The sequence below is a fragment of the Danio aesculapii genome, chromosome 1 (assembly GCF_903798145.1).
Source record: "Danio aesculapii chromosome 1, fDanAes4.1, whole genome shotgun sequence".
NCBI lineage: Eukaryota > Metazoa > Chordata > Actinopteri > Cypriniformes > Danionidae > Danio > Danio aesculapii.
Genome location: NC_079435.1, coordinates 10,866,122 through 10,878,693, shown reverse-complemented (window position 1 = coordinate 10,878,693; position 12,572 = coordinate 10,866,122). Strand labels below are relative to the sequence as shown.

Sequence of the window (12,572 nt, the reverse complement as noted above, 5' to 3'; positions counted from 1 at the left end):
TCATTTGAAAAGCTCTCCGCAGGATTGAGGGACGCCCTGAGCTCCCAGGAAACATTTGTGTACCGCAGAGCAGAATCTAAAAAATAATATATGTACAAAAAAATATCCATGGAAAAAATGGTGAGACCTAACAGGGGAAGATTAAAATAAAATGAAATAAAAATATCAGGATGCAAATACTGCCATTTATTGAATACAGAAGAAAAAAAGTATTTTTAAGAAGCTTAAGGTCAGGCTACAGTGAGTGACAGTCCAAAATGACCACTACAGCCATGTGTGACGCCACCGCGGGACTAAAGGATAAGTAGAATGTTTTTAGGTGTAACAGCAGTTTGCGACAATGCCGCTAGGGGGCACAAAGGGATGGGATGCGAGTGGAAATATAGAAATATACAGCTGTAAATACCCTGCTACTTGTAAATGAAGGTAAAATAATGAAACAAGGGAATACAATGCCTTCGTAAATCATTAATAACTTGTTAACAAGCTTTATTATCATTGTAAACTTGTTAAGTGCAATGAGGATTCATTTTGAAAATTTAAATTAAAGAAATAAAAGACTACTAAAATGAAAGTACAACCATAAATAAACAAATTGCGATGGCTGAGAGAGCTTAACGTGCTGCAGTTTAAGGAAACACATGCAATTACAAAAAGCGTCAGCTAATTAAGAAAAGGTCTTGATCTGTTTGACAGCAAATCTGCTGCAAATCCTCACAACGCAAACACATTTTTAAAAGACGCGCTGCATTTTCACACAACGCAAACAAATTGATAAAACGTGCTGCATTTATTCACAACGCAAACAAATAATTAAAACACGCTGCAACACAAAAAGGATGGAACATGGAAATGTTTCAAGGGGACCCAAAAACGTGACGGACACTGCTGTGCCGTGACTAGTGCTCAGTAAAGATGTAGGTGATCTTTAAAAGGTGAGTTTTTGTTTGTTTGTTTTAATATCTCCATTCCCGTGTCTTTAGTATTTATTAGCCTAAACAACCATAGAATAAATAGCTGGGTCCGTTAGGTTTTAGGGTCTCCTTAAAAAAATTTGTTGTGAAAATTCAGCGCATTTTCTAAAATGTTTGTGTTGTGAGAAAATGCAGTGTGTTTTATTAATCTGTTTGCTTTGTGTGAAAATGCAGCACGCTTTCATAAAATGTTTACGCTGTGAAAAAATGCAGTGTGTAGTATTAATTTGTTTGTGTTGTGTGAAAATCCAGTGCGTTTTATTCATTTGTTTGCGTTGTGAATAAATGCAGCGTGTTTTATTCATTTGTTTGCGCTGTGTGAAAATGCAGCATGCTTTTGTAAAATGTTTACATTGTGAGAAAATGCAGCGCATATTATTAATTTGTTTGCAGATGAAGATCTTTCCTTAATTTGCTGGCATTTTTTGTAATTGCATGTGTTTTCTTAAATTGCAGCACGTTAAGCTCTCTCAGCCACCGTAATAAATAAATTAAAAATAAATAAATAAATAAATAAATAAAGCAGTGTTTCAGAATAAGCTGTGTCAGTTGGCATTTCTGTATGAAGTGTTGGCATGGGTTTCCTCCGGGTGCTCCGATTTCCATGGCGTATGAGTATGTGTGTGAATTTGTGTGTTTCCCAGTACTGGGTTGCAGCTGGAAGGGCATCCGCTGTGTAAAACATATGCAGGATAAGTTGGTGGTTCATTCCGTTGTGGTGACCCCTGATGAAAAAACGACTAAGCCGAATGAATGAATGAATGAATAAATAATTAAATTATATATATATATATATATATATATATATATATATATATATGTGTGTGTGTGTGTGTGTGTGTGTGTGTGTGTGTGTGTGTGTGTGTGTGTGTGTGTGTGTGTGTGTGTGTGTGTGTGTGTGTGTTTTATGCAGATATTTGTATTTTATCTTTCTACTATTAATATTTTTCTTTATAAATCTGATTTGGTGCAATACAGAACACTGAATAATTTGCTTTTAGAAGGAGAGTCTACAAAAACACACGTACAAAATAAAATGCGATCTGCAGGGATCAAATAAAAGAAACATATTTTTTTAACGCTGTTTTGAAACAACATGAAAAGCCTGTAAAATAAAACAGCCTGGCGTGTAGAAACAATATCTCCATTCTCCACATTATGATTCCCATTGCTGGTTTCCCTATCAGAGTTTTCCAGCAGTGCGTTGAAGAGCCGCAGACTGAAGCAGCATGTGAAAGTGTGTGAAACGGCAGACGGGACTCACTGGCACAGCTCCCGTCCGGCAGCAGCATGAAGCCGTTCAGACAGTAACACTTGAAGCTCCCGAATGTGTTCATGCAGCGGTGCTTACAGGGACGAGGCTTCAGGCCACACTCGTTCAGGTCTGAGAACACAAAAAAACACACACACTCAGGTTAAACAGCACCGGTCAATCCTGCAGCAATAGTGTTCTGACCGGCCAAACTTTCTCTAAACAAACCCAAACTTTAACTAGTCTCAATATTGACCTTATTCTTGACATGCGCATCTTTTTGGCTCGAAACTTTAAGTTTCATTCACTTCCATTGATTTTTAGACGTTAAAAACAGCTTGTTATGCTGCTTGATGTTGCAAACGGACACTTTGGTATTATATTATTCTACTTTTTATGTATAGTCATGGACATATTTGATTGTAGAGTAGCTATTGACTGTTTATTATTCTGCCATTTATTATTCCTAGTCATTTCTCCCATAGGCAGCTGAATCAGAAGTTCGATAACAATTCATGAAAACAAGCACACTTCCGCATTGCAGAATAAGGTCAGTAGCTTCAGCTTTTCATACTAACACACTAAAAACAAGACTCTAGAAACTTCCATTCTCTAAATATTGTGAAATATTCCACATGCTGTTCGTATAGTTATTTTTGTTTTATTTGGCAACACTGTACTTGAAGGGGCTGATCACATCGAACATACTTTTTGCGATGAGAGGCGCCTTGTTTTAATTGTTCTCTAATAGCCGTGTGTGTTTTGCATGCTGCGTATCCTTATTTTCATGCTTATTTTAACTGTCTGCTGCGCCTTCGTTTTTGCCGTTGTGCTCAGTGTGCCTGCAGTCGAAAAAAGTAAGTGCAGCGATACCTTTTATTGTTAGTGACCATATTAACAGAAATGACCTTAAAAAGGCAATACAGAAAAAAACTAAAACAGAACAAAGCATTTTTAACATCTTTAGGGCATATAATGCAGAGTTCAGACTGCATGATTTTCAAAGTAGTCATGTCACAGATGTTTTCACACTGCATGACTATCTGGGGTAGCGTTTTGTCGCTGCTTTGTTTACACTGCAAGATGGATTGGTGACAGGGGGTTTCACACTGCATGACTTTAAAATAGGAAGAATCATCGACAACTTTGTCTCGCTCCACAAACGCATGAGAAGTGACAAGGAAATAATGTGAGGTCACATAATATATCTTTTGTTACTAACTACATAAAGGGAATGAAGCCTTTAGTGGGGTAGAAAATGTACTTATTTATTCGCATAGTGATATAGAACTGTAATGCAGTTCACAACCTGCCTGGAACGACTTCATCTGTGCGTTTATTATATATACAAATTGCTCCACACCTCAGAATGCTCATCAGCCAATCAGAATCTAGCATTCAACAGCCCTGTAGTATAATCAAAACAAATAGTATTTCATTTAGTTTAAAATACTAATTTCTAGTTATCTTGACTAACAAATTCACCATTCCTAAATAACTACAAACACAAAACCAGACCTTATTAGCTGTAAATCCAAGTAAAAGGTCTTTCTTTCACCAAGTCTTATATATATATTTGAAGCCCCCATGTGTTGGATTTAGTGTAATCTGTGCTCAGCCATATATCCTGAAGTCTAGTTCGCATGGCTGATCAGCTGGGCTTCATATCTCTTATATCTAAATATTGTACACACACACACAGTCAGGTTTACAGGCCAGACACGTATCGGGATGCACTGAAAATAGATCCTCCGTGAGTGAGCTTGGCGTGGCCCAGTTCTGGCGCCATCTTTAGCACTGGGTTATGAGCGGTATGTGTTCAAGATCTGACAGCTGCATTACATTTAACCGGATGAACCGCACAACATATCAACCAGAATCGGCGAGGTTGCAGTTTCAATATGATGTACAAATAAAATTAAATTTAGATTTAGTTCACTTGATTGACGGTTTTAGCATAGTTTTTATTTTGCCACCGCATTTCCAAGAGCATTTTTATTTACTATTATGTTATTTTGGTCAGTTTTTTGGCCACTGAAAGAGCTTAATTCTGAAAACAATTATTTATACTTGCTAAGCATTTATTTATTTCAGTTAGCTTTTCATTTATCATAAAATTATTTTTTAAGTTAGTGCAAATGCATTTTGACCCATAGTTTTAGATTTAGTTTCAGTTTTTATTTCTGAAAATAAGCTTCCTAACTGGTAATGTAACAGCAGATTGTGCGCTAGGCTAGTTTTTAACACTCTAGGCTAGTTTTTAACAGCAGATGGCTCTCTAGGCTAGCTTATAACAGCAGATGGCGCTCTAGACCACTTTTATAACAGCAGATGGCACTCTAGGCTAGTTTTTGACAGTAGATGGCGTTGTAGGCTACTTTTAAACAGCAGCTGATGCTCTATGCTAGTTTTGAACGGCAGATGATGCTCTAGGCTTGTTTTTGACAGTAGATGGTGCTGTAGGCTAGTTTATAACAGCAGATGATGCTCTAGGCTTGTTTTTGACAGTAGATGGTGCTGTAGGCTAGTTTATAACAGCAGATGATGCTCTAGGCTTGTTTTTGACAGTAGATGGTGCTGTAGGCTAGTTTATAACAGCAGATAATGCTCTAGGCTAGTTTTTAACAGCAGGTGTCACTCTAGGCTAGTTTTTGACACCAGTTGGCGCTCTAGGCTAGTTTTAACAGCAGATGAAACTCTTGGCTAGTTTTTAACAGCAGATGGCGCTCTATGCCAGATATTAACAACAGATGGCGCTCTAGGCTAGTTTTTGACCCCAGATAGTGCTCTAGGCTAGTTTTTAACCATATGCAAGTCAGCTTTTTTGTCATGATATTAATATAAACACAGCTCACTGTGAACACTTGAATATAAGAAATTAATTAAACCTTTTTTAACTTAACTAAAGTTTATGTTAGGTTCACGTGGTATTTGTAAGGAATTGGATGCAAGCAGAGTACAGCTGCTTGTAAAGCATACAGCGGCATCTGCTGTTAAAAACTAAATTCAGTGATGCGTTATAAAACATCTCTGAATTAATTTCTATTTGTTTTTGCCACGGTGACGCAGTGGCGCAGTAGGTAGTGCTGTCGCCTCACAGCAAGGTCGCTGGTTCGAGCCTCGGCTGGGTCAGTTAGCGTTTCTGTTCTCCCTTCATTCGTGTGGGTTTCCTCCGGGTGCTCCGGTTACCCCACAGTCCAAACACAAGCGGTACAGGTGAATTGGCTAAGCTAAATTGTCCGTAGTGTATGAGTGTAAATGAGTGTGTATGGATGTTTCCCAGAGATGGGCTGTGGCTGGAAGGGCATCCGCTGTGTTAAACATATGCTGGATAAGTTGGTGGTTCATTCTGCTGTGACGACCCCCAGATTAATAAAGGGACTAAGCCGAAAAGAAAATGAATGAATGTTTTTGCCACAACTCTAATGGCTCGGTGCTCACTGGACTGGTGTGTTTACAGGTTTACAGGACTGTGTTTTCTGGACTCTTCTCAAGCGTTGGACTTCTACATTCTGATTGCTTTCCGCCAAACTGCATCATAGATCATTACCATAAAGTTGATATGAATTCATCTCTCCTCGATGCCCACACCAGTGAAGATGCACCACGCCACTCCTCACTGCCTGCTCTCATTGAAAATGAATGACTTCCGGCTACTTTGACACTCTCGCTGCTTTCGGTGTGAATGCACAGTAAACCTTCATCAACTTTTCACACCATGGGACACTTTGCGTGTATCTGCATGACTGAGTGGTGATTATGTGCGCGATGGCAGAATATAAAATTCACAATTAAGCAGCAACTGCTTAATGATTGGGGACAAAATTGAGAAACGTCGAACTTTCTCTACAGAATCCCCACAGTTTCAGCTACAAATCTTCTTTAATGTTCTTCTGTAAAAAAAAAAACACCTTCATTCATCGGCTGGCCTGAGGGTGAGTATAAATTACCAGCCACTCCTCATCTTTCCGTTGAACTATGAACTTTATTAGCGAACTCTCCCTTTATGAAATATGAATGAGGTTTGCAGCTCCTCAAAACTAAATCTTTAAACAGCCCTCACACACTACAGTATCCAGTCTGACATCAAATCATCTGTAAAATCCCAGAGCCTCAACACCTCTACATTTCAAGTCTATAGTATATTTCTTCAGCAGTAACTGAACTCTCAGAAAGGCGTTTAGGAAAAACCAGACAACTCGTGTTTTCTGTCGAGGGAAGGTGAAGAGGAGACGAACCCCTCGTTGGCCTTGGGCTCGCCAAAATAAAGCTGAAAACAGCAGAAATGAAATGTCACTTTCCTAGAATAGCCATACTGGACAGGAGACAGCGCTGAGCTGCAACACATGGCAAACTAATGATAAGAAATATAAAAACAGGCTAAAAAAGGCTAAATTGTCTGGTCTGGAAGGGAGAGAGCGAGGGCGTGAAGGTGTTGAAAACTGGACTAAACACATTTACACCATATGGAAGGTGTGAGCGCAGACTATTCTTGAGTTAGAAACGTGAGACACTGAGAAAAACAACGACATGTTAGCTTAAGTTTATTTAACTCTTAATGCCAACCTTTAAAAACATTCATCATTGCACAGTTATCACAGTCAGTGTTCTTTCTGTAACATCTAAAAATATTAAAGGTGATGCTTATTCGTGCTTTTCTGCATGGTTGCTAGGGTTTTAGGCATCAGTTGCTAAGGTGAATAAGTTTTAGCATGCCGGTAGGTGGCTAATTTGTTTTTCAGGATGCATTTTTATTTGCGATTTAAGTTACAACTGCAGTTTTTGTATACTTTCCCCACCATTAACTGCCCAATAATAATAATGATGATAATAATAATAATAATAATAATAATAATAATAATAATAATAATAATAATAATAAGTATTATTATTATTATTATTATTATTGTTGTTATTATTATTTAAATTAATACATAGGTTTAAAAAATACTACTACTTTAATGTTCCATTTATTGTTATTATTACTTAATAACATTACCAATGAAGATTAAATACTATATTATTTTTTCAGCCAATTAGTTTGTTAAAATATTAATATCATATTACTAATTTAATTTAATAATTATTTCATTTATTTAATTAATAATAACAATATTTTAATTTATTAATGTTATTTAAAATGATAACTTTAACATATATCAAGACATAATAATTATTTTATATGAAGAAATATTTTCATATTTTAATAATTGAGTTTTAAATACTTTTTATAATATTAATAATAGTAATAGCTAATATCAGTAGTGAAATATCTAATAAAAGTAATAATTCTACAACCTTAAACCAGAAAATGTTCTACACAAATAAAAAAGAAAGCAGTGATTTCTAAATTTACTTTGACTTTTATTTGATTGCAGACTATACAACAAACATGATTTAATGCGTTTTTCCTGATTTTTATAGATATTCCAATTTTGGTTCTTGCAACAGATTTCAAAAAAGTTGTATTAGTAAAGCATTTACCACTTTGTAATGTTGTCATTCCTTTTCACAACACTTAAAAGAAATTTAGGGACTGAAGACACCAAGTGATGAAGTGTTTCAGGTGTAATTTTGTCCCATTCTTCCTCCAAACAAGTCTTAAGGTGGGCAAAAGTGCGGGGTCTTTATTGTTGCATTTTGTGCTTCAAAATGTGCCACACATTCTCTATTGGATACAGATCGGGACTGCAGACAGGCCAGTCAAGTACCTGTATCCTCTGCAACCAAGACCTTGTAACGTGCAGAACTTGGTTTTGCATTGTCTTGTTAAAACATGCATGGAAAAGAATATTGTCTGCAATGAAATACAAGTCAAAGTAAATTTAGAAATCACTACTTCCTTTTTTATTTGTGCTTTCCATACTGTCCCAACTTTTTCTGATTTGGGGTTGTAATTAAAATGCATTAAATGTATTAAAATAAATATACGTTTGCCATTTAATTTAATACATATTAATCATTTTATTTTTGTTATTATTGATAACATATATCGAACAAAAACATACTACACACACACACACACACACACACACACACACACACACACACACACACACACACACACACACACACACACACACACACACACACACACACACACACACACACGAACAATTTGCCACCCTTTCCAAACTGATATGATCAGTGTTAAAGAATTCACAATAACTATAAGCTTTTGGCCCATGCCACTCTGCACATGTGAATAAAAAAAATAAAAACATCACAAGCAAGATTACCTCAGAGTCACAAAACAACAATAACAAACAACAACAACAACAACAACATGACAGACATTTTATAAAGATCGGTATGTGTGTTTGGAAGGTGGAGATGAGCCTGAGAAGATAAATAAGAGGTGAAAAGTGGAGACCGGTGAGAAAGAAGGAGATCAGCCGGGCAGAGGAGAGCAGATAAAAGATGATGTCCTGCTTCAGTTCAGAGACTCACACACACAGGCTGCATTTACACTGGTGCAGGTTCAAAAAATACATAATCAGAAGTAAAGCAGAGACTTTTAAAAAAGTGTGGTCTCCTTTTGGTCGCTTTATAAATGGATAGATAAAAATTGGATGTCTTTGGAAAGATGACTGTAATTTAAAATTCAATGTAATGATGTTTATTTTTATTACTAATATTATGTATTTGTATTTTTTATAGTGTTGTATTTTATTTTATTTTATTTTATCATTTATTTTAAATGTCATTTTTTTTACAAATGTTGGGGTGGGAAAGTACATTTTGAAATATCAATAAGTTAATATTCTGTACGGTTTGCTGGGTGTCATATAATTAAACTCAATAAAAACAAAGTTGAAAAAAATAATAATATGGTAATAAGCCAATAGTTTATTGTAGGAATTGATATTTAAACTTTAAGTTTAATGAAAGATTTTATCCCAGAAGTTGGGTTTGTGCATGCTTGACCAAAATTGGGCTAAAAAAACTGTTTTTTAAATTTAAATACAGTTAAGTTCATTTTTAAAACACTTTGATGATAATTATTATTCCAAAGCAGCTTTTCAAAATGCGCACATTATTAAATTATAATCCAAATCAGAAGAGTAAATGGTTGTGTATACGGCAGACAGAAGAGCAGCCAAGCATGTAGTTAACCTGCAGTCATATAATATATAGTGTACTTTAAAAAGTGATGTCTACTTTATGTACAGTTGAAGTCAGAATCATTACCCCCCTGAATTTTGTAGCCCCTCTGTTTATTTATTACCCCAATTTCTGTTTAACAGAGAGACATTTTTCACCACATTTCTAAACATAATAGTTTTAATAACTCATTTATAATAACTGATTTATTTTATCTTTGCCATGATGACAGTACAGTAAATAATATTTGACTAGATATTTTTCAAGACACTTCTATACAGCTTAAAGTGACATTTAAAGGCTTAACTTAATTAGGTTAACTAGGCAGGTTAGGGTAATTAGGCAAGTTATTGTATATCGATGGTTTGTTCTGTAGACTATCTAAAAAAATAAGGGGCTTAAATGGGCTTAAAGGGGCTGATAATTTTTACCTTAAAATGGTGTTTAAAATTAAAAACTGCTTTTATTCTGGCCGAAATAAAAACAAATAAGACTTTCTTCAGAAGAAAAAATATTATCAGACATACTGTGAAAATTTCCTTGCTCTGCTAAACATAATTTAGGAAATATTTAATAAAGAAAAAAAAATCAATGGGTGGCTAATAATTCTGACTTCAACTATATATATATATACTATAATTAATGGAATATCTGCTTTTAGAATTTTGCATGCATATCCAGTAATATAGCATCAAATAAAGATCTTTTAAAATGCTAAAAACACACTAGTGTAAACACAGCCAAAGAAAGTCTGTGTGTGTGCGTGTAGGAGAAAGAGTGCAGGGTGAACAGAACGGCCTCTTAAAGGCTTTGTGTGTGTTTCTGCCAAGGCATGCACGGCTTTTTCTCTGTGTCATTCCGGCCATGCCTGTGGAGGCTTTGGGGATCTGTTGAAGGGAAAGTGTGGATTCTGGCTGGGCTAAAGCAGACTGCAACCATGCACTCGGACGCAGGCGGCGTCCCGTAAGCAGCCTTTACAGGGATCACACGCAGAGGATTAGCTCACCCTCTGAAGGAGCCGCGATCGGCTGGTGGTCCATTGGAACAAAAACGGGAGTGTGACTGTGCCATAATGGAGGGCTAACAAAGCCCTGCTCGTCTTTAGGAGTGAGGGAAAACAGACAGATAACAGCAGACAGGACACAAATAAACAGTCATAAAACACACCTCTGAGCTGGTCGCGTTCGTTCCTGCAGGAGGAGAATAATAATGTTATTCAGTAAAAGATGATATGCAAATTAGGCGATAAAATGAGACGGCACTGCCTGTGCTTTTAAGTTTTAATGGATTCAGAGCTGAAAAATATAGGATTGATTGCTTAAAAAAAGAAAAAATGTAGGTCGTGATAATGTTTTTTCAGTTGTTTAGCTAATTCACATGAGTTCAGACGTACAAAAATTGACGATTTTTAAAAAAGAGGTGTGACACCATATACCCAATCCTCATGAGAAGAGGTGCGAATCGTACTAAAATGTATGAATGAGATCAGACAATGAGATAGCGTTGGATAATATTCATTCATATTTTCTCCTCTCACACAGATCCATCAGAAGAGAGACATTTTAGATGCGGAAAAACTCATTAGGTTTTGATTTAAAGGGCACCTATTTTACCCCTTTTTTAAGATTCAAGAGAAGTCTTTAGTGTCTCCAGAATGTTTCTGTAAAGTTTCAGCTCAAAACACCCATCAGATTATTTATTAAATCTTTCAGAATATTGGAATTTTCTGCTCTGAACACAATGTAGCTGTTTCTGTGGCCTGTGCCTTTAATGCTAGTTCTCCCCACCTACTGTTCCCATTTGCCTGTCAGAGTGTGTCTCAGTCTCCGGCTGCGTCAGATAAACAGCACAGTGACAGACATAAAGGAAGCAGATCTCACGTAATGTATACAGTGGGAACTTTACTAATGATTATTTGATGTATTTGTTGTGGAGTTAATTCAAGCCTTTCTGCAACAATGAGTCACACACACACAGAGGACACACACACACACAGCGTGTGCGTTTAACTCTGCACTGTTTTTGCATGGCAAATGTGACAGGATACCCGTTAATATCCACTGCTGTATAGACATCACTTATGTTAATGTACAAAATAGACCTGATTTAACGTCCACAAACCGGGATTGAAGTGTCTTCTTTTATAATTGTACTGACATGTGACTGTGATAAAGAATTACAGCAATTTTACCATCTTTACTTTATCACAAACATGTACTGTTTTAAAAGGTTTTTAAACCTTGAGGTGCTGATGATCACAGAGAGCGGAACAGATCTTTTAATCCATTGTTTTACGCAGGTCCTGTCTTGTTGATATGATTATGCATGTTACTGCGGAGACATGTTAAAATGCGGCTGTCAAAATTAAAACTTTTCTCAGAAGAAAATATATTATAGGAAATACTATTAAAATTTTCTTGCTCTGTTAAACGTCACTTGGGAAATATTTGAAAAATAAGAACAAGTTCATTTGTTTGTTTGTTTGTTTGCTGTTTATTCGTTCGTTTGTTCTTTTAATTACTGTTTGTTCGTTTGTTTGTTTGCTGTTTGTTTGTTCATTTGTTTGTTTGTTGTTTGTTTGTTCATTCATTTGCTGTTTGTTCATTCACTCATTCGTTTGCTGTTTGTTTGTTTGTTTGTTTGTTCATTCATTTGCTGTTTGCTTGTTTGTTTGTTTGTTTGTTTGTTTGTTCATTTGCTGTTTGCTTGTTTGTTTGTTTGTTTGCTGTTCACTTGTTCGTTCATTTGCTGTTTGTTTGTTCATTCGTTTGCTGTTTGTTTGTTTGTTCGTTCGTTTGCTGTTTGTTTGTTTGTTTATTCATTCTTTCATTTGTTCATTTGTTTGCTTGTTTGATTGTTTGTTCATTTGCTGTTTGTTTGCTTGTTAGTTTGTTCAATCGTTCGTTTGTTTGCTGTTTGTTTGTTCGTTTGTTCATTCGCTGTTTGTTCAATTGTTCATTCGTTCGTTTGCTGCTTGTTTGTTTGTTTGCTGTTTGTTTGTTTATTTATTTATTTGGTAATTTGGTAATTTATTATTTATTGATTTATTTATTTATTTATTTATTTATGTTATATGAATGAAAAAATATATATATTATTGTCCTACATATACACATTCACTTGAAAAAAATCATATAAAACCATAGATTGGATACCAGTGTGTTTTCATTATTAAGTCTATTTGAGGTTCTGATTTCTTTAAAGAAAATAGTCATGCTACATTTGTCAGTTAATAAAAACTT

General features: G+C 35.6%; 1 protein-coding gene across 5 annotated transcripts in view; it reads right to left on the bottom strand.

The window, feature by feature from the left end:
- The window catches only part of npnta (nephronectin a), a 115,567-nt gene that overhangs the window by 41,695 nt on the left and 61,300 nt on the right, over nucleotides 1-12,572 (bottom strand). For 3 of the 5 annotated variants that reach the window (XM_056456571.1, XM_056456573.1, XM_056456572.1), the window contains 2 exons: nucleotides 10,337-10,429; nucleotides 2,239-2,358 (listed from right to left, as the gene is read on the bottom strand). In XM_056456571.1, coding sequence (XP_056312546.1) covers nucleotides 2,239-2,358; nucleotides 10,337-10,429 — 213 coding nt within the window. The remainder of the gene's footprint in view (nucleotides 1-2,238; nucleotides 2,359-10,336; nucleotides 10,430-12,572) is intronic. The other 2 variants (XM_056456574.1, XM_056456575.1) reach the window with 1 other exon arrangement.